At 36.5% G+C, this 18,825-nt stretch overlaps 1 protein-coding gene across 2 annotated transcripts in view; it reads right to left on the bottom strand.

Moving 5' to 3' along the window:
• The window catches only part of atp9b (ATPase phospholipid transporting 9B), a 75,259-nt gene that overhangs the window by 4,598 nt on the left and 51,836 nt on the right, over window positions 1-18,825 (bottom strand). For both annotated transcript variants that reach the window (XM_020934365.2, XM_055157530.1), the window contains exons 16-28: window positions 17,835-17,996; window positions 16,873-16,965; window positions 14,811-14,894; window positions 13,559-13,729; window positions 12,159-12,257; window positions 11,910-11,999; window positions 10,561-10,705; window positions 9,936-10,000; window positions 9,676-9,831; window positions 9,530-9,594; window positions 7,757-7,865; window positions 7,619-7,676; window positions 3,588-3,791 (exon numbers count right to left, since the gene is read on the bottom strand). In XM_020934365.2, the coding sequence (XP_020790024.1) occupies window positions 3,588-3,791; window positions 7,619-7,676; window positions 7,757-7,865; window positions 9,530-9,594; window positions 9,676-9,831; window positions 9,936-10,000; window positions 10,561-10,705; window positions 11,910-11,999; window positions 12,159-12,257; window positions 13,559-13,729; window positions 14,811-14,894; window positions 16,873-16,965; window positions 17,835-17,996 (1,501 nt within the window). The remainder of the gene's footprint in view (window positions 1-3,587; window positions 3,792-7,618; window positions 7,677-7,756; window positions 7,866-9,529; window positions 9,595-9,675; window positions 9,832-9,935; window positions 10,001-10,560; window positions 10,706-11,909; window positions 12,000-12,158; window positions 12,258-13,558; window positions 13,730-14,810; window positions 14,895-16,872; window positions 16,966-17,834; window positions 17,997-18,825) is intronic.

Genomic DNA, 18,825 nt, shown 5'->3' with positions numbered 1-18,825 from the left:
GGTCAGATCTGTGGAGAGTTGCCCCCATTCACAGAGAGAATTGTTGTATTTTTGAGCAACAGAAACACTCGTAATGAATAAATGCTAGATTAATATTGTTTAACGTATTGATGCAGTATCGATATCGTGGGCTGCTGTATCGATATATTGCCAAGAGTTTTTTTATTTGGTATGTTTTACAAAATTATTTTGTTACAGCTACAGTTTTGTTGTTTGTTCAGAGGAAGGAAACTCGTTTATGCGACAATTTGACATTTTCACAGTTTTGATGATTAAAATGTTTGTGTTTCATATTCAGTGATTTAACAAAAACTTTTAGACTATGTTTATATGATAACGGTCTGAACAGAAGACACAAAAGTGGTGTTTTGCCTTCACTTTTTATTCTAGCGTTTTCGGGAGGAAATCTGCATGCATACGGTGACGTAAAGGTGGCAGGTGGTGACGCTAGATCAGGAGTCTCCAACCTGTAGCTTGGGAGTTACCCGCAGCTTTCCATCCCCTTCCAGGAAGCTTGTCAAGGGATTTCTGAATTATATGTAATGTGTCATTTTGATGCCTAACTTGTACACTAATAAATGGATAATGGTTTATGTTTAATAGGCATCTAACTGTACCCTGTCTGAGGCTTGTCATGGCTCTTATAATTTCTCAATTTCTTGCGACTGCTAAAATTAGTAGCTCTTTGGCATTTTCATTTTATAAAGGTACAGTAGCTCACCAAAGACAAAAGGGTGGAGACCCCTGCGCTACGTGGTGATGTATGTGACGTAAACACGTACACGACGTAAGCAGATCTGACCAGACTTTTGCATCTTGGGCAGAGTAGACGGAAACACTACAGTGGCGCGTATTCAACTTTTCCACTCTGGATTGGAAAATGTTTCAGATTTTTGTTTTTGAAGCCCCAAAAACGGCGTCACCGTCAAAACGAAAGGCACTTCTGATAAAATATTTTGCAGTTTTTACCTGCAAACGTTCTTGTGTAAACAGGCTTTTAGTATCACAGCCATGATTTAGCCTTTATTTGTACTGAACTATATCGAATCAATTTGAAATATATCGTATCAAATTGTGCGCTGTATCAAAATATGTATCATATCGTGGTATCGTATTGAGGTATGCAACTTCTAAATGATAATCCGCCCTATGCTAAAGAGATGTGTTTAATGTCATACCATGGAATATTCCAGGCAAAGCAATAACATCTCCATGGAGACGAGCAGGTGACACGACCCTCCACCAGAAAAATTGCAAAGTACATTTTTATGACTTGGTTTGATGCATTTCATTGAACACATGCAATGATATATGACTCATTTCCATTCACCTCTGAAGTGAATAAATGCTCAATAAAAGACTTAAATATAAAGCCTTACTGTGGAACATTTCAAGCAAAGCCACAGTATCTTCAGCTTTTTGGAGAGCTTTAATCATTATATTATTACACTTTCTTGTTGTTGTTGCTGTTTTTCTTCCAAGGTTTTGAGTTGGTTGCATGGGTTCGTCAGCTAAAGTTGCATTTTTTGTTTTGTTTTTGTACATTAAATAAAAATCAGTAATTATTGAAATATCATTAAAAGCAAACCTGACTAAAGTTGATGTAGGAACACTGCACTTAAACTCAATTAAACTGTTCAAATAAACACATGCAGTCATCAGCAGTAGGGCTAAGACTTGGTTGCATCACTTTTTTTTACATGCAAATTGAGAATTACATCCAATTTTTTAAAAGATGAAACTTCAAGCACAAGAATCAAAAGACAAAAGGTGAATCCAGACACACACACAGAGACAAAAGAGGAGCAGGACAATCCCAAACGACGACACCGACACCACAGACACATGCTCAGTGCAGAGACTCGACATGCAGACAGACTTCTTTGTGTTAAACGTACCAAGGAAAGCTCCGAAAGACACCCTGCCTATTCCTGTGTCCAACGCACAACACACAACAAACACACAACATTACACGTGAAGAGTGTGAGATTTAAACAAAGAAAAAACAGAAACGAGTCAAGACCAGTGCTCAGTGACACAAAACAGATCTGCAGTGAGGAAATTCCCCTTTTTGGATAATGGAATTATGTAATTATCCGATAAGGGAATACTGACATCTGGCCGCGGTTACAAACTCAACAAAATCTGATTAATATCGGATTTCTTGATCTTTGAAATGACGCCCATATTACGCTATTTTTTTAATCTATGTTTTGCTTCATACACACATGTTTAACACACAAACCCCGCATATTTAGGCTTTAGTTCTGCTCTCAATCACTTTTTAAACTTCACACATCTTCACTACAATAATTTGGATAATTTCAGCCCTGGATTTCCCAATTTCTATTAAACAAAAGGTAAAAGGAGCTGTTAATTTGAGAACTATCACTTCGTCACAAGGTGGGACAGAGCATTTTGAGCTTTGAAGATGTAGATAGACCAATAATAAAGAATTAATCAAACATGTGTGAAAGAAACAAAACACAACTCTAGGTATTTTTTTGGTGAGATAACAGTTTAACATGACTTAAAGCTCAGGTTTACGAAACTTCAGGTTAATGCTTTTCTATGGCGAAATGTCTGCGGAAAAATGTCTCGTGTATTTTCCACCAGCTTCATAAATCTGCCCCATCGCTAAATCTTTGACTAACAAGGTTGATAAAGGACAAATTCTGTCCATGAAGAATTTATCCACAACTATCAAGGTAAGAAAGACGGAAACTTAAAAGCGAACAACGACGACGCATTACTGAACTACTGCTGAGCAAAACTAATGTAATGGTCATGAATAAAACATAAGTAACTTGTGATTCTACAATTAAAATAAAAAATCTGTTTCATGATGTAGATATTTTATTTTAATTTTAGAATCAGTCTGAGTTCACAAGTTACTTATTAATGAATTACTTATTACTTGTTGCATTGTTTTATTCATGACCATAATGTTAGTTTTGCTCAGTAGTTCACTAATACACGTTGTTCGCCTTTAAGCTTTGATAGTTGCGGATAAATTCTCTGATGAATGTTTATCCTTTGTTGAACTTGTTGGTTGAAGATTTGTTGATGGGGCAGATTTATGAAGCTGGATATGTGAGACTTTTCCACAGATATTTTGCCACAGAAAATCATTAACCGGAAGTTCCTTACCATGCGAGACTTTTGGCCGTTGTGAAAAAGATCTATTGCTAAGTTTAACATTGAGCTGGAGGACAGGTCACAATTGTACTGAGGTTTAAATGTAATATTCAAGATGTTTGTCCTGCTTTATGATTAATATCTCTGTAATTACAGGGCCTATCTACATGAAACAAAAACTGTTACAAAGTTCAAAATCTTCTCTATCAAATAAATAAGGGGAGGCTATTTTCAATATCTTCAGAAAGTGATTATTTAGCGCCAAATATGTGATTACTGTTAGTTGAAAGGACATAAAAAAGGAGCAAACCGCAAACAAATAATGATAAGGTTCAACAATTATGGATTTAGTCTGAATATTTCTTATAAAAAATTGTGAATCTCCTACAGAGTTAAATAGGATCACATAATAAATAAATCCACACATAATAAAACAACCTTAAACCTACCAAAGTATTCGTTGAGGAAGGCGAGCGAGGCCAAGTAACAGCCCAGACTGAAGAACTCGGCCACGACCATGAGCCAGTGCCACGTGCGGATCGTGAGCGCCACCATGAGGAGCTCGGTGAGAATGAGCGCGGTGAAGGAGATGGCCACGACGTGAACAAACTCCGACTCGAACAGCACCAGGCCGCCGTACATCAGGATTCCACCTGGGGGCGCCACACACAAGGTAAACACGACTGATGAGACTCCACCAGGCTCATTTAAAACATTTATATATTGGCCTGTGCTCTTAGTTATAGTTAATAATATGAGAGAACAGCATTACTTCATCCTAAAGAAACATTTTTTGTAGTTTAAAGGTGCACTGTGTAACTTTTTCCAGCTTGTTTTTATGAATATGTCATTTGTCTGTCTGGAATGTTCCACAGTATGACATTAAACACAATTACAGGTGGTTTTATAGCTCAAAAATACCTTGAAAAACAAACATTCTGACTGTGAGCAGGGTCACCTCTCCACAGATCTGATGTGTAACTTAGAAAAGTTTAATACTGTACTGTGAAATATTCCAGATAAAGCACATTTGGCAAACCCTCCATCAAAAAAGTTACACAATGCACCTTTAAATAGTAAAATATACAAAGAAAAGGTCTTACCACAAAATACAGCTATAAATAAAAAACAAAAATAAATTGTTTGTTTGTCTGTTTTTTTTACAAGTAAAAATATAACAAAAGATCTCTTAGGACAGCGTTTCCCAAACAGGAGGTACTTGAAATGGTTTCCAAATTTAAAGCAAACAATATTTATAAATTTAAGAATAGTTTATGAGGATTGTAGATCGTCAATTTCATTAAAACAAGGGAAAAAATAATAATATACTAGTAGTTACGGGTGTGCAAAAATATTGAAATATTGACATATCGTTTTGTTTAATGTGATGATACAGTATCGATATCATGGGCTGCTGTATCGATATATCACCAAGAGTAATTTTTGGTATATTGCTAAATAATTTTGCTACAAAGAGCAACACTTGTGTTGAGATTTTCATAGTTTTGAAAAGTAAAATAGGTGTTTTTCATATTAACTCTGATTAACTCTGACTTTTAGTATCCCAGCCATGATTTAGCCTTTTTTTCGAATCAATTTGAAATCAGGTATCCCCAGGTTTATCCCAAATTTAAGACTTTTTTAAGATCTTTTTAAGTCCACTTAAATGAAAAGTAAGACCAACATCGCACCCAATATATGGGTGAAAAACACCAGATCCAATTCTAATAATGACTTTACTCACTGCTTTAAATAACAAAAAATACTTCTCATTCAGAACTCATTTATAGAAGTATGCATTGCTTGTAAAATGACCAAAAATCATTTATAACATTCTAACAAGACAAACTAAGTATTGTTTACGCATACTCCAAATTAGATGCTCATTCACGTTACATGATTTCACGGTTTTATTTTTCCTCCGTTTAACATCGCACTGCAGCCCGGTTAAGTTTACAAAAAAATAGGCTTATAAAATTTAAAACCTTTGTGAAAAAAATAAGTCCTGGACAACATAATTTAAGACTTTTTAAGGCCTCAATTTAGGAACATGAAATTTAGGACCTTTTTAAGACTTTTAAGCGGCTACCCTGGAAGTATATTGTATCAAATATTATTGAATCGAAAGTGCACTGTATCGAAAATGTATCATATCGAGGCCTATATCGTATCGGCAACTTCTCAATGATACCCAGCCCTAGTTGTAGTAAAAAGCCAGTTATTTACATTTATTTGCCTGGTACTTGTGCAACAAAAGCGATACTTGAGACAAAAAAAAAAAGTTGGGCAACACTGTCTAAGGATTTCCAGTTTTCCCAGTGGACATAGTAGAGAAAATTCATCCAAGTTTATCACTATACTTACAAAATGGCACCTGTAATGATTATATAACTGTAGATTTTCCCTCCTCTCTGCTCCGTGTATCTGCTTTCACTGTTTTTTTTTTGGCGCCCGGTGAATCCTGATCCCTCATTTATCATAACGCTCCACAAATTGGACCTAATAGACTATAACTGATCACATAATTGCCTCTGCATACAGCAAATTCCTGCTACTCAAACTCTATTAAATTAAACCTTCATATTTCCTTGTATTCCTCATCTCGTGCGCTGGTTTCTCCTCTCTCTCTCCGTCAGCTCCAGTCCTGGTTTTTGGGTCTTTAATTAAAAAGCTGGTTTTGTCAGGAAGTCACGGTTCACTGGAGGCATAGATCTGACTCTCCTGGCTTAGCGGTTAGTGAAATATCGATTTACTGAATAGACAATAGTGCAAATGTAAAAGTGCCTGGGCCCAGAAACATAAGATACTGAGAAACTGCCACAGACAGTTTGACGAGGCGAGTATTAATTATAAAGCACAAAGCCAAATGGGTCAGTCTTTATCAGTGGTAAAAGTAGTAAAGCACTACAGCTAAAGGTGCACTATGTAACTTTTTAGTAAGAGGTCCGTCACCTGCTTGTTTCTATGGATACGTCATTGAACGTTCCACAGTATGACATTAAACAGCTTTACCTTACATTTATTCAATTACAGGTGGTTTTATAGCTCAAAAATATCTAGAAAAACAGGCTTTCTGACTGTGAGCGGGGTCGCCTCTCCACAAATCTGACCTGTAATTTGGTCTGGTTTGGTCTCGATGAAGATACAAAGGTTAAATGCCACACTGTGAAACATTCCAGACAAAATAAATGCTGCTATAAGACTAATTTACGGCCTTTAATTTCACTGTAAAAAAGATCCATTAAGATTGTCCACGAGGTCCACTATCTGCATCCAACAAACCCGATGAAACTTTTTGTTCGCCGGTCTGTCACCTGCTTGTTTCTATGGAGATGTGATTTGTCTGCCTGGAATGTTCTAGAGTATGGCATAAAACATCTCTATTTTACATTTATTAAATTACAGGTGGTTTTATAGCTCAAAAATATCTAGAAAAACAGGGATTCTGACTGGGAGCGGGGTCGCCTCTCCACAGATCTGACCTGTAACTTGGTCTGGTTTGGTCTCCATGAAGGTAGAAAGGTTTAATGCCATACTGTGAAACATTCCAGACAAAATAAATGGTAAATGCTCACAGTTTTAAACACCTTCAAAGCGCTTTACAACAAGGAACCACTCACTTATTCACACACACATTCCTACACCAGTGTACACAGACACTAGGGGTGAGGAGGGGTTAAGTGTCTTGCCCGAGGACACAATGACAGCATTCATCTGTGGGAGCTGGACCTGTGGGTCAATGGATCTGACTGCTCAAAAATGATGTTTTTTTTGTCGAGAGCAGGATTCAAACTGACAACCAACAACATCTCCACAGAGAAAAGCGTTTGACGGACACTCCACCAGAAAAGTTACACAACGCACTTTTACATATAAATTTGAGGTACCTATACTTTTACTTAAGTAGATTTTAAATTGGATAATTTTTCATTTTACTTCACTACATCTGAGTACTTTCTGCTCTACTACATTTTTGAGCAGAACTTAAAAGTAAAGTTTTTTTTTTATCATTGACTGAGACCTGTTGAAAAGGCTGAGGGTTTATTTGTACTTTTAGAAAAAAAAAATATATATATATACAAATAAAATCAGCTACAAAAATAATATGAATTCAGTTGTTTACGTTGGACAAAATTTAGCACAAATCTTTATCAAAATCACGACATTTGAAGCTTTAGTAATCTTAAAATCTATTTATAAAAGTTTTACTACTTTTACTGAAGTAGATGTTTTTCAGGTGATACTTTTACTTGAGTATTTTTTGCTCCAGTAACTGTACTTTTAATTAAGTAAAAAAAAACTGAACCTCTACTAAAAAGTTACAAAATACACCTTTAAAATTGTGTTTTTTTTAATGCCAGAATTAAATGCATAGATTAGTTAGGATTATGTAATTTATGACCTGTTTGGTAAAATGCTTGACTTGCATTAGTTTGTTGTGTAATAAAAATATTTTCTTAGATAAGCTGCTCGGTCTTACCTTGATAAACACTGATCAAAACCCAAATGAGGAAGGTCTTAAAGGACAGTGATCGGCCCTGGAGCAGAGAAAACCCACAGTGAATAAACCTGAATAAACGTTCCTGATGATAGTGGATGTTTGCGTGTGAACTCTGACCTTTGTGAGGTCTTTGTAGAGCTCGGGGTACAGCAGCGCCATCTCTGGTTTAACGTCCTGATCCAGAACCAGAGAGAACACAGGGAACATGGTGTAGATTGTGGCGTAACTGCACAAGAAAAAACAAAAAGATCATCAAAATCAAGATACAGATAGACTTAAAGGTGCACTGTGTAACTTTTCTCTAAGAATCTGCCACATGCTTGTCTCCATGGAGATGTTAAGGCTTTTCCTACAAATGTTTTTCAGTACTTAATGAATTAAAAATAGATAATTACCGTCAATACCTTGAAATATACATAGTGTGCGTGAGACCAATTTGACCTCATGTTTCCATAGAAATAGATCAATGTAATTCTATACTGTGTAACATTTCAGATACATGGAGACGAGCAGGTGGTGTGCGCTCTTCCAGAAAAGTTATAGTGCAGCTTTAACTCTTAAACTTATAAAGAATCTACTACAAAATTAATCACACAATTGCAAAAGCTGCTCATATGTAGGTAAAATACAGACAGTAATACCATGTTTTTCATTAATAAACATGACTATATTGTAAAAACAGTCAAAGTATACACCAGGACACTGTGTTTCTCATTGTATTGCCTTAACATAAAAAATATTTATAATTAATTCATTACTATAGGTATTAATATGTTTAATGAATTAAAAAATGCGTTGTGCTACAGCAGTCTGGACAAAACAGTCTAAATATGTGTAAATCCTGCTTTTACTTTACACAACTTAGTAGAAATGCATCATGTGATTCTTGTATTAGTTTAGCAGTTCACGTTTCAGTCTCAAATGTGAATAGTCCTGTACATGTTTAAAATGAACTGTAAACTCAATCCAGAACGAGAACACAAATAAAACAATTATTAAAACTCCTTCTGAATAGGTCTGAATCATCAAAGGCCAGTACTTTATACTGCAAATATTCATCAGGTCAAGTATTTCTGTGGCCAGGGTTCCCACTCTTTTTCATTTACAAAATTTAAAAACTTTTCCATGACTTTTTCATGACCTAAAGTGAATTTTCTGTGACTTTATGGCACCTACATGTGTAGAATTGATCAGACTTTTAGGGCTAAATATGAAATGTGAACCCTTTCCACTCACCTTATGGTTTGGTATTATCGTTTTTTTTATATTCAAAATACTGTCAGCGCAGACGTTAGGAAATGATTATAACAGCCTAATGAGAACTTAACAGAACGCTGTAGTTGTGTGAAAGAGATACTAAAATTTCATGACTTTTCCAGGCCTGGAAAATGACACTTTCAATTTCCATGACTTTTCCAGGATTTCCATGCGTGTGGGAACTCTGTGTGTTAAATGGCAATGATTAAAAGTCTGTATTTTTTTTAATTTATTTAGGGAATTAATACTCAAAGATGCAGTTTTTCTTTAATAAAATAGAAAATAGAAAAGAAAAATGTGATTAATTTTCTTATCATATCCAAGCCCTAAAATGACAATGATACTTTCAACGTCCATGACTTTTCCAGGATTTCCATGACTGTGGGAACCATGTGACTGTAACCTGAATCACATTTTATTACATTGTGATAAAGATCTCAGTTAGGCATGAAATTAGTGTTATAAAACTTTTTAAAGGTGTTGTAATGGTGTAAAATGCATCTATCTGAAAATCTCACTGTACTGAACACTAGTCTAAGGCCGTTCTCTACAAACACGTTTCTATATCCCGCCCTCAGAGAAAACACTGCTGCCCAAACACATGTGATCAGTGAAGTGCAGCTGTGAACATACCCGACCATGAGGAAACCCTGATACAACGGCACGGAGGCAAAGTAGAAAATGGAGGAGAAGACGGCCTGAGGGAGAGAGCACAAAGTTAATATATTAAAATGATTCTTCCTCATTCACTGACTTCTGCCCGGAGTCCTAAGCTGTACCTGCATGGTGGAGATGATCATGCCCCTGTGCATCACAAACTGCCCCAGAGCAGCCGAGCGTTTGTAGCTGTTTCTGCCGTGGACCATGAGCAGACGCCCGATGTGTTTGAACTGAGTGATGGAGAAGTCTGCAGCCAGAGAGGCCTGTTTCCCCTCCTGAAGAACACACAGACAGAGCAAGAAAACTGGTGAACACAAGTCAAAATAAGAACTGTACAGCTGTGATACTGGGCTCTTATAAATATGTAAAAGATCTGTACCTTTCCCTCTATGCCAATGCCACAGTCTGCAGCTTGAATCATACTAACATCATTTCCTCCATCACCTGGAACGATGAAAACACATTTAAACACCTCAAACTGCCCATATTATGCTATTTTCTGATCTATGTTATAATGTTTCATCCTCATAAACATCCCTGGAGTTGTGTTTTGTTTCATTCACACACATTAACACACAAACCTCTCTCAAACAGAAAACACTCTGTTCCTCAAAACACCTTCACTAGAATAATTTAGATGATTCAACCCTGGAATTGCCCATTTCTGCTGAACAAAGTGGTAGCTATTCACTTGAAAACAGTAAAAAAAACATTGAACAGAGCATTTTAAGCTTTGGAGATGTAAACAGACTAATAATAAAGAGTTATTCAAACATGTGTGAATGAAACAAAACACAACTCCAGGTCTGTTTTTGCCAGCCAGAAAAGTAACACAGCGCACATTTAAAAGCAGGAAAAATATTCACTTTCAACAACATTCACAACCCCAAATCCTTGCTTTGACTGCCCCCTTGTGGATATAAATCATTCCTATTAAGTCAGCATGTTCACTGTTATTTGTTAAAGCTGTTACTTGATAAATAGATGTATAAATAGAGTCTGACCGATGGCGCAGGTCCTGTTGTCCGTGTGCTGCTGCAGGAGAGTGACGATCTGAGCCTTCTGAGTGGGAGAGCAGCGGCAGCAGACCACAGCCGGACACTGACAGGCCAACTCCACGAACTCGTGCTCATAGTAACTCAGACACATCTGGAAAGAGACAGACAGTTAGATCAAGGTCCTGTATTACACAAAACTGACTCTTGTGAGCTTTAAGTCATGTTATAATGCTGTTACCTCCTAAAAAACATATCTGGAGTTGTGTTTTGTTTCAGTCACATGTTGTTCGAGTAACCTTTTATTATTAGTCTGTCTACATCTCCAAAGCTCAAGATGTTCTGTTCCAGCTTGTGATGTCATATAGAGGTAGTTTTTCAAGTTAACAACTACATTTTTACCTTTAGTTCAGCAGAAATTGGCAATTCCAAGGCTGAAATCATCCAAATGATTCTAGTGAAAGTGTACGGAGTTTAAAAACACAGTGGAGCACTTCCTGTATTACCATATGACATCAGAAGCGTTTTCCGTTTGAGAACTCAGCCTAAATATGTAGGATTTGTGTGTTAAACATGTGTGAATGAAACAAAACAACTCCACACTGCAAAATAGCTCGTCCAAAATTTAAGACAAACACTTAAATCTATCAGAAAATGGATTTAAAGTAGTAAAATTATCTGTCCATTAGGGATGTAATGATATCCAAATCTCTCTGTAAAATATTTTCACGATATGTATCTCAAAGTACGATATTTATGGCGATGCCTTGACAAGATTTAACCCAAACTACTAAGATTTAAAAGTGCATGGTCTGCACTGAAATGGAGCAAAGGATCATGGTCTATGTAGTTCCCTCTGTTTGTTTTTTTTAGCTTTTGCTGCACCACAACTATTAATCTAAGCGAAGAGACTTGTACTTTAATATGTTGTGATTGTCCACGATATTATTGTGAGACCTTTGACGGTACGATATCACAATATTTTGATTATTGTTACATGTCTACTGTCCGTGCGGCAAGATGATCTTACTTGACAAGATATCTTAAAATAAACTACCTCTAGACTAGAATTAAGCATCTCAGAACTAATAAGTAGTGAATAACCTGATATAAGTTTTAAAATCTTGGCCAGATCAGAGAAATTTGCAGGAATTTGAGAAAACTACATTATAACTTAGATCAGAAAACAGCGCAATATGGGCCTTTTAAATTAATGCTTCCAAACATTCCCATTTGAACATTAATCCAACCAAAACCTTAACTCCAAACTTCTTAAGCCGTGCTCTGTTTGCTCATTTGTCACATCTGTGTAACATCTCAGCGTGTACTTTTAGTTCGAATGGAGAGTGCGGCCGTACCTCTAGTGAGTCTCCAGAGATGACCAAGGCGCAGTCGTGTTTTCTCCTGAAGGCGTTGAGCTCCAGATGGGCCTCTACGCGGTTAGACACCTGCTCAAGAGCCACAACTCACGATTAACATAGCATTAGCATATTAGACACGATTAGGCACAACGACAACAATAACAACAGCACAAGAGTCTAGATTGTTCTGCTTAAGTGCATTGTTGTAGTGACCACAGAGAGGAGAGCGAGGAGAAAGGAGCGTACAGGTTTGAAGACGTGGATGTCCTGGTTCCTGGAGACGAGGTGAGAGCTCTTGGCGATGCAGGTGGCAGTCTCAAGTTTGTCACCGGTCAACATCCAAATCTGGAAAGAAGAGTCGATTGAAAGTTAGTTGTCAGTAAGAACGAAGCAAAACAAAATGTCCCTTTTTCAAAAACTGGGGAAGGTCTTTAGGGCTCACATCTGATTTGTCTTATAATGTTGTTTCTTCATCACAAACAGACCTGGAGTTGTGTTTTGTTTCATTCACACATGTTGGGCACACAAATCCTGCATATTTGAGTTCTTCTCTCAAACCAAAAACATAGTACAATACAGGAGGTGCTCCATTCTGTTTTTAAACTCCATAAACCTTCACTAGAATCATTTGAATAATCTCAGCCCTGGAATAGCCAAACTCTACTAAACAAAAGGTAAAATGTAGCTGTTAACCTGAAAACTACCGCTTGGTGACATCACAAGGTGGAACAGAGCATAATAAAGGATTACTTAAATATGTGTGAGTGAAACAAAACACAACTCCAGATATGTTTTTGTGGATATTAAACCATTACAACATGGCTTTAAAGTTCACATAAGTCAGTTTTGTGTAATATAGTATCTTTAGTCTTGATTTTGTCTTTGTTACATTTTTATTTTGGAGAAAAATCCCGCACACCGTCTTACTTGCAAATAGTGAAATTTATTAGGACAAACCGTGCAACGTTTCGGCACTAGGCCTTCGTCAGGCAAACATTTTTAATTTAACTTAGTCTGACAAGCCCTGGAGCACTAACACTTGGTCATGGTCATGTGTTTTTATATATGCGTCTATTGTCTATAATATAATTTACCTATAATCTATCATTTAGATCTCTAATTTACCTCATGTATGAACGAAAGCTGCATTGCTTTTATGTCAGACGTGTTTTTTAAATGACATTTTTTGTAAGGCAACCTAAAGGCAACCCTAACCCATAACATAAACTCTTACCAGCTCATCAAAACAATGCTATTTACAGCTTTTTATAAAGAAATACAATTAATATTATGCAGAATTGAGTTAAGCATTTTGGACCTCCATAATATTTTCTGTTTATTATAATAATTGCCCAACCCTGGTCTACAGTGTGAATGAATGAAATGTGAAATATAGGACCAGCCTCACAAACTGCAAAACAAATTTACCTACAGATACAAATAAAGCAATCTAACCTAAATAAATAAAAAGTAAATTTGCTAATGTGCCCCCTGATGAACAGAGGTTTGAATGTGTGTTGTGTGTTGTATGCACATCATTTTATTTAAGGTTTATGCACAACCAATCTGCTTTGAGAACTGAATTGTCAAGATTAATTGATAAAGTATGTGCATTTTAGTCTGAATATGAGTGAAACGATGGAGACCTTGATCCCAGCGTTTCGGAGCAGTTCCAGTGTGGGCCTGACGTCGGCCTGGAGCTGGTCCTCGACTCCGGTCAAACACAGAAGCTCCATCTCCCGCTCCAGACTCTCCACCACCGCTGCCACCTTCAGCCCGCGGTCATGGATACTCAGCTTCGCCTGGTTATAACGGTTCTGAAATGACACAGAAGACACACAAACAGGCCTGTCACCATAACACATTTTACAAACCAGCACTGACTATACATTTACTGAAGAAAATATAGATGATAAATGATAATAAAGAAACTTATCCCCACAAAAGAAAGTATTCTACAACTATAATATTGTTAGAACATGATCTGCAATAAGTAAACAGAAGAATAAAACACTTAAGTAGCGAGTTTGTATCTATAATGAGTCATAGATGTTATTTAATCAGCCCTTTACAGTTCAAATCTCAACATAGTACAAAAAAATTACACCCTGGCACATTAAAAATATTGCCAGTTCCAAATGGCCAAAACTAGAAAGAAGAAATTTACTTTTATACTTTGATTTGTTTGGATGTTTTTTATCTCTGTCTGCATGTGGTTCGAAGCAGAGTTCAGACTTCCAAGGGAGATATTTCATGTTTTTCTGTGTGCAGGGTTCACACTCTTTTTCACTGACAAATTTTCAAAATTTTTCCATGACTTTTTCATGACCTAAAGTGAATTTTCCATGACTTTACAGCACCTACATGTGTAGAATTTATCATACTTTTGGGGCTAAATATGAAATGTTAACTCTTTCCACTCACCTTATGGTTTGGAATGATAGTTTTTTAACATAAAAAATCCTGTCAGTGTATTTATTGTCGTCTCTTTTAAACAAAAGGCGCAGACGTTCGGAAATAATCAGAATAGACTGACAACTTAACAGAATGCTGTAGTTGTGTGAAAGAGACACTAAAATTCCACGACTTTTAAAAAAATTTCATTGAATTTACAAAATGCCATGACTTTTCTAAGCCTGACTTTTCCAGGATTCCCATCATCGTGGGAACCCTGTGTGTTAAATGACAATGATTAAAAGTCTGATTTTTTTTTTTTAATTAGGGAATTAATACTCAAAGATGTTGTTTTTCTTTAATAAAATAGAAAATAGAAAAGAAAAATGTGATTATTTTTTATCAAGCTCTAATCTCAAACACACTTCAGATTGTTTTGATAAAGATTACAACACTTAATTTAAAAAAGTTCACATGCTTGACAATAGTTCTGTTTTCTTTTACCTCAAAATCCTGGTACTGCTCTTCAGACAAGGACTTCTTGGCCACCACCAGAGTCCTCAGTCCTTCTCTGGCCATATTCCCACACTGAAAACACGAAAAAACATAGTAGTATAATACAAAATAACACGGATAATCAACGATCCTTCACACAATACAAACACATGGGGCTTTTATTGAGGTCACTCATTAGCAGATGCTGTCTTGTACATGAACTGTTGCCAATAACAACACTCCACAGGCTTGTCAATAACAACATATTATTTCCAACAGTAAAAATCCAATCAATGCCGTATTTAGTGCCTCTGGAGATAAAGAGAGGACACATGTCAAAACACAGAGATGGAGGGAGCGTTATTTTTCATATGAAACAGAGTCGGGGGGGAAAAGTTGATTGGGTATTGACTGCTGAGTTGGGCGATTGGACAAAGGGCATATTAGCCGAAACACTCCATGGCTCTGAATATGACATACTGTAATTACTGCACTTTATCTAGGTCACTAATTAAATCTACAGCTGCCCGCGGTGGTAACAGGCTCGATAATGCCAATATAATTATGAACATATGCACACGAGAAGAGAACGTCCGGCATCAAGCGGGTCGGGTCTGTTAGGATCCAGATTAAAGTCATGAATACAGGGCTGTTACTGTAGGTGTGACAAAGATTAAAAGGGAAAGTCTGCGGGGTTACTAAACTTTTATTAGGCTGAATTTATAATGAGCTGATAATAATGTTATGCTGTAATGTAAACTATGTGACATTCATGTTTTTAGGCTCAAATAACTGAAACTGTGGTTGATAATGTTTTTAGACTAATGCTGCAACATATATTTTTTGATTGCTGTGAGAAGAAACAACACGATTTTGAGAATTTTCACAATTATTGACATAATCAGTGGTAGAGGTGTGCAAAAATACTGAAATATCAATATATGGTAATGTGATGATACAACAGTGTTTCTCAAACTTTTTTTTCTGGAAACCCATATTTTAAAAGTCAGAAATCTTCGCAACCCAAGTCAATAGACATTACTCGTTAATCACAAAAAAATGTGTGACCAGTATTGAACAATAATGAGGATATTTTATTGTTGACTGAGTGATCATGTCTCTCTCTGAACAATTAGTATTACTCAAGTTTTAAACAATGAAACATTGAAAAACAGTTATCAGTGTCTCCCACAAAAAAATTGGTTAGGCAAGGTGGTGCTGCCGAAAAAGTGTGGGGTGCGTGGAGATGTGTGTACAGTATATGTATATTGCAGACCCACATGTAGATCGTGACAAGACGACCCAAAAAAAATTTCTTGCGACCCAGTTTTGTTGCTTGTTTACAGAAAGGAAACTCTTTTATGCAACTCATTTGATACATTCCCTGTTTTGAGGAGTAAAATGAGTGTGTGTGTTTCTTATTATTGTTGAACCACAAAAACTGGTTTAACAAACAGTTTTAGTATCACAGTCATCGAATCGAAAGTGCATTGTATCGAGGTATGTATCGTATTGGCAACTTCTTAATGATACCCAGCCCTAATCTGTGATATGTAGCTGACTTTGAAATCAAATTTTCAACAAACTTTCAGCAATAAAGTAAATTAAAAGAGATGGCCAACATTATTGTTACTATTAATATACTGTTCTTTTTTAGTTCTTACTTATTGTGACCTGAACAATCCTGGTTATTGAGTTAACGTTTAATCCCTATATTCCTACATGTAAGAAGCAAATCAGATATAAACTAATACAGACCTCAGTGTAAGAATTGTGACAAACGCCTTACCTGACCAGCCAGAACCACTCTCTTTAAAAACTTTGCTTTCCTTCTATGTTTGGATAAAAAACAAACATGGCTGTGTAGAAGGGACTGGTTGGTCAGGCAAGAAAACGCCTAAAGCTGGACGCATCTGACGGCTTGAAACTATTTGAGGTGCTGTGAATTTTTCCAAAAGTTCCAATTTCTCAACTCTGCTGTCTGACATGGACCAGCCCAGTCGCACATCCCCACACACTTTGAATATAAAGCCAACGCCGTGTGGTCTGAACGCAGCACAACAGTTGTTACCTCTTCTTCGAGCCAGTCGTTGTACTGGACGATACTGGCCATAGCCACATCGGCCCCTTTCATGTAAAATGTGATGTCTCCTGTGGACTCCTCCTGCAATAGAACACACAATAAAGATTAGGGCTGCTCGATTATGGAAAAAATCATTATCACGATTATTTTGATCAATATTGAAATCACGATTATTCAAAAGATTATTTTTTTTTGTTACACGATAAATTTATTCAGCATTTCTCTCTCAAAAAAACACTTCGTTATTGATATTGATAATTTACACAAAACTTTGAAACTGAAAATAAATAGAGGCTACAAATATGAAGCTTAGAGCAGTTTTGCGATGTATAAAACCTGGAATGAATAAAATATACTTTGAACATGAAATAAGGCATAGGAAAACATAAATGTATCCAAAATTAACTATTTATCCAGCTGTTCTACAATCTCTATATTTAAAAAAATAAAATAAATATACTTATTTATATAAAAAATATCCCTAAAGCTTAAATCCTTTCAACTCGATTATATGAGTTTGACACACAAATCGAAATCGCGCTAAAATTTCAATTAATTGTCCAGCCTTAATACATACAAATTTAGTTTTCTTTTTTTTTTTTTTTAGTTTTGTTTAATTATTTAATGACACAGGAACAATGCACAGTGTACATTAACCTTAACAGGAGAGATGTATTGTACCAGTACAAATTTTCACCTGTAGTCCCTGGGTAGGCTGATGTTATAGTTCAGAAAATCAAACATACAAAAAAAGTCTTAACAATTAACCCACTTATGTAAAGCTAAGAGCATAAAAACAAGTATATTTTTACATGAACTTGGGAGTAGGGCGGCTTTGGAAATTGCAAATTGAATAAACACAATTAGCCAATCGCATCCTCCACAGAAAGAACATTAAGAAGAAGAAAAAAAAAAAAAAAGAAGAAAGTGAAAGTAAAACCACGCCCCACCCTGACTATGATGCCCATCCTCTTGCTCTCGGAGGTGAAGGGGAAGATCTGGAGGATGTGGAAGGAGAGGATCTGCCCTGAGGGAGTCTTCAGCTGCAGAGAGGCCAGGTCACGGTTCACCAGGGTCAGACCCACGCTCTCTGTCCACCGCACCAGCGCCACCTACAGGCACCAATGAGAGAAACAACGGGGAAAATAGCAACATCAGTAACTAGTATTCATGACTTAATACTGTTATACATATGTTTACCAATGTAACAACTTACTTTATAATATCTATACTTTTAATTACCTCAATAAAGCAAGAATAAAGACTGCAGAAGAATGGTGTTACTTCATCATAAACACAGCCGGATTTGTGTTTTGTTTCATTCACACACAATTGAGTAACCCTTTATTATAAGCTCAAAAGGCTTTGGTCCAACTTGTGATGTCATGAAGTGGTAGTTTTCAAATTAATAGCCACCTTTTACATTTTGTTTAGTACAGATCGGCAATTCCAGGGCTGAAATTATCCAAATGATTTTAGTGAAGGTGGGTGGCAGTGGCTCAGTTGGTAAGAGCGTGTGTCCACTGACTCACAAGTTGCTGGTGTAATTCTAGCTCCCACAGATGAATGCTGTCGTTGTGTCCTTGGGCAAGACACTTAACCCACCTCACCCTCAGTGTCTGCGTCCACTGGTGTATGAATGTGTGTGTGAATGGGTGAGTGGTTCCTTGATGTAAAGCGCTTTGAGAGCTTTGAAGGTGGAAAATTGCTGTATAAAACTGTGACCATTTTAAAATTTTAATGTGTATGGAGTTAAAAAAAAAAAGAACTTCGCACATCAATTACTTGAGATGGGTGCGTTGGAGGAGAGGGAGCAGCCCAAGAACATAGAGGAAAATCCGGCACACCGTCTTACTTGCAAACTGTGAGTTTTATTAGGACAAACCGTGCAACATTTTGGCACTAGATCCCCCCAAAAATTTTTCTCTAAGGTGTATGGAG

This window comes from Boleophthalmus pectinirostris, unplaced genomic scaffold, assembly GCF_026225935.1.
Source record: "Boleophthalmus pectinirostris isolate CB_2022bp ecotype Guang Dong unplaced genomic scaffold, ASM2622593v1 HiC_scaffold_21, whole genome shotgun sequence".
NCBI lineage: Eukaryota > Metazoa > Chordata > Actinopteri > Gobiiformes > Gobiidae > Boleophthalmus > Boleophthalmus pectinirostris.
Note: the sequence above shows the minus strand (reverse complement) of the source record. Positions and strands in the feature narration are given on the sequence as shown.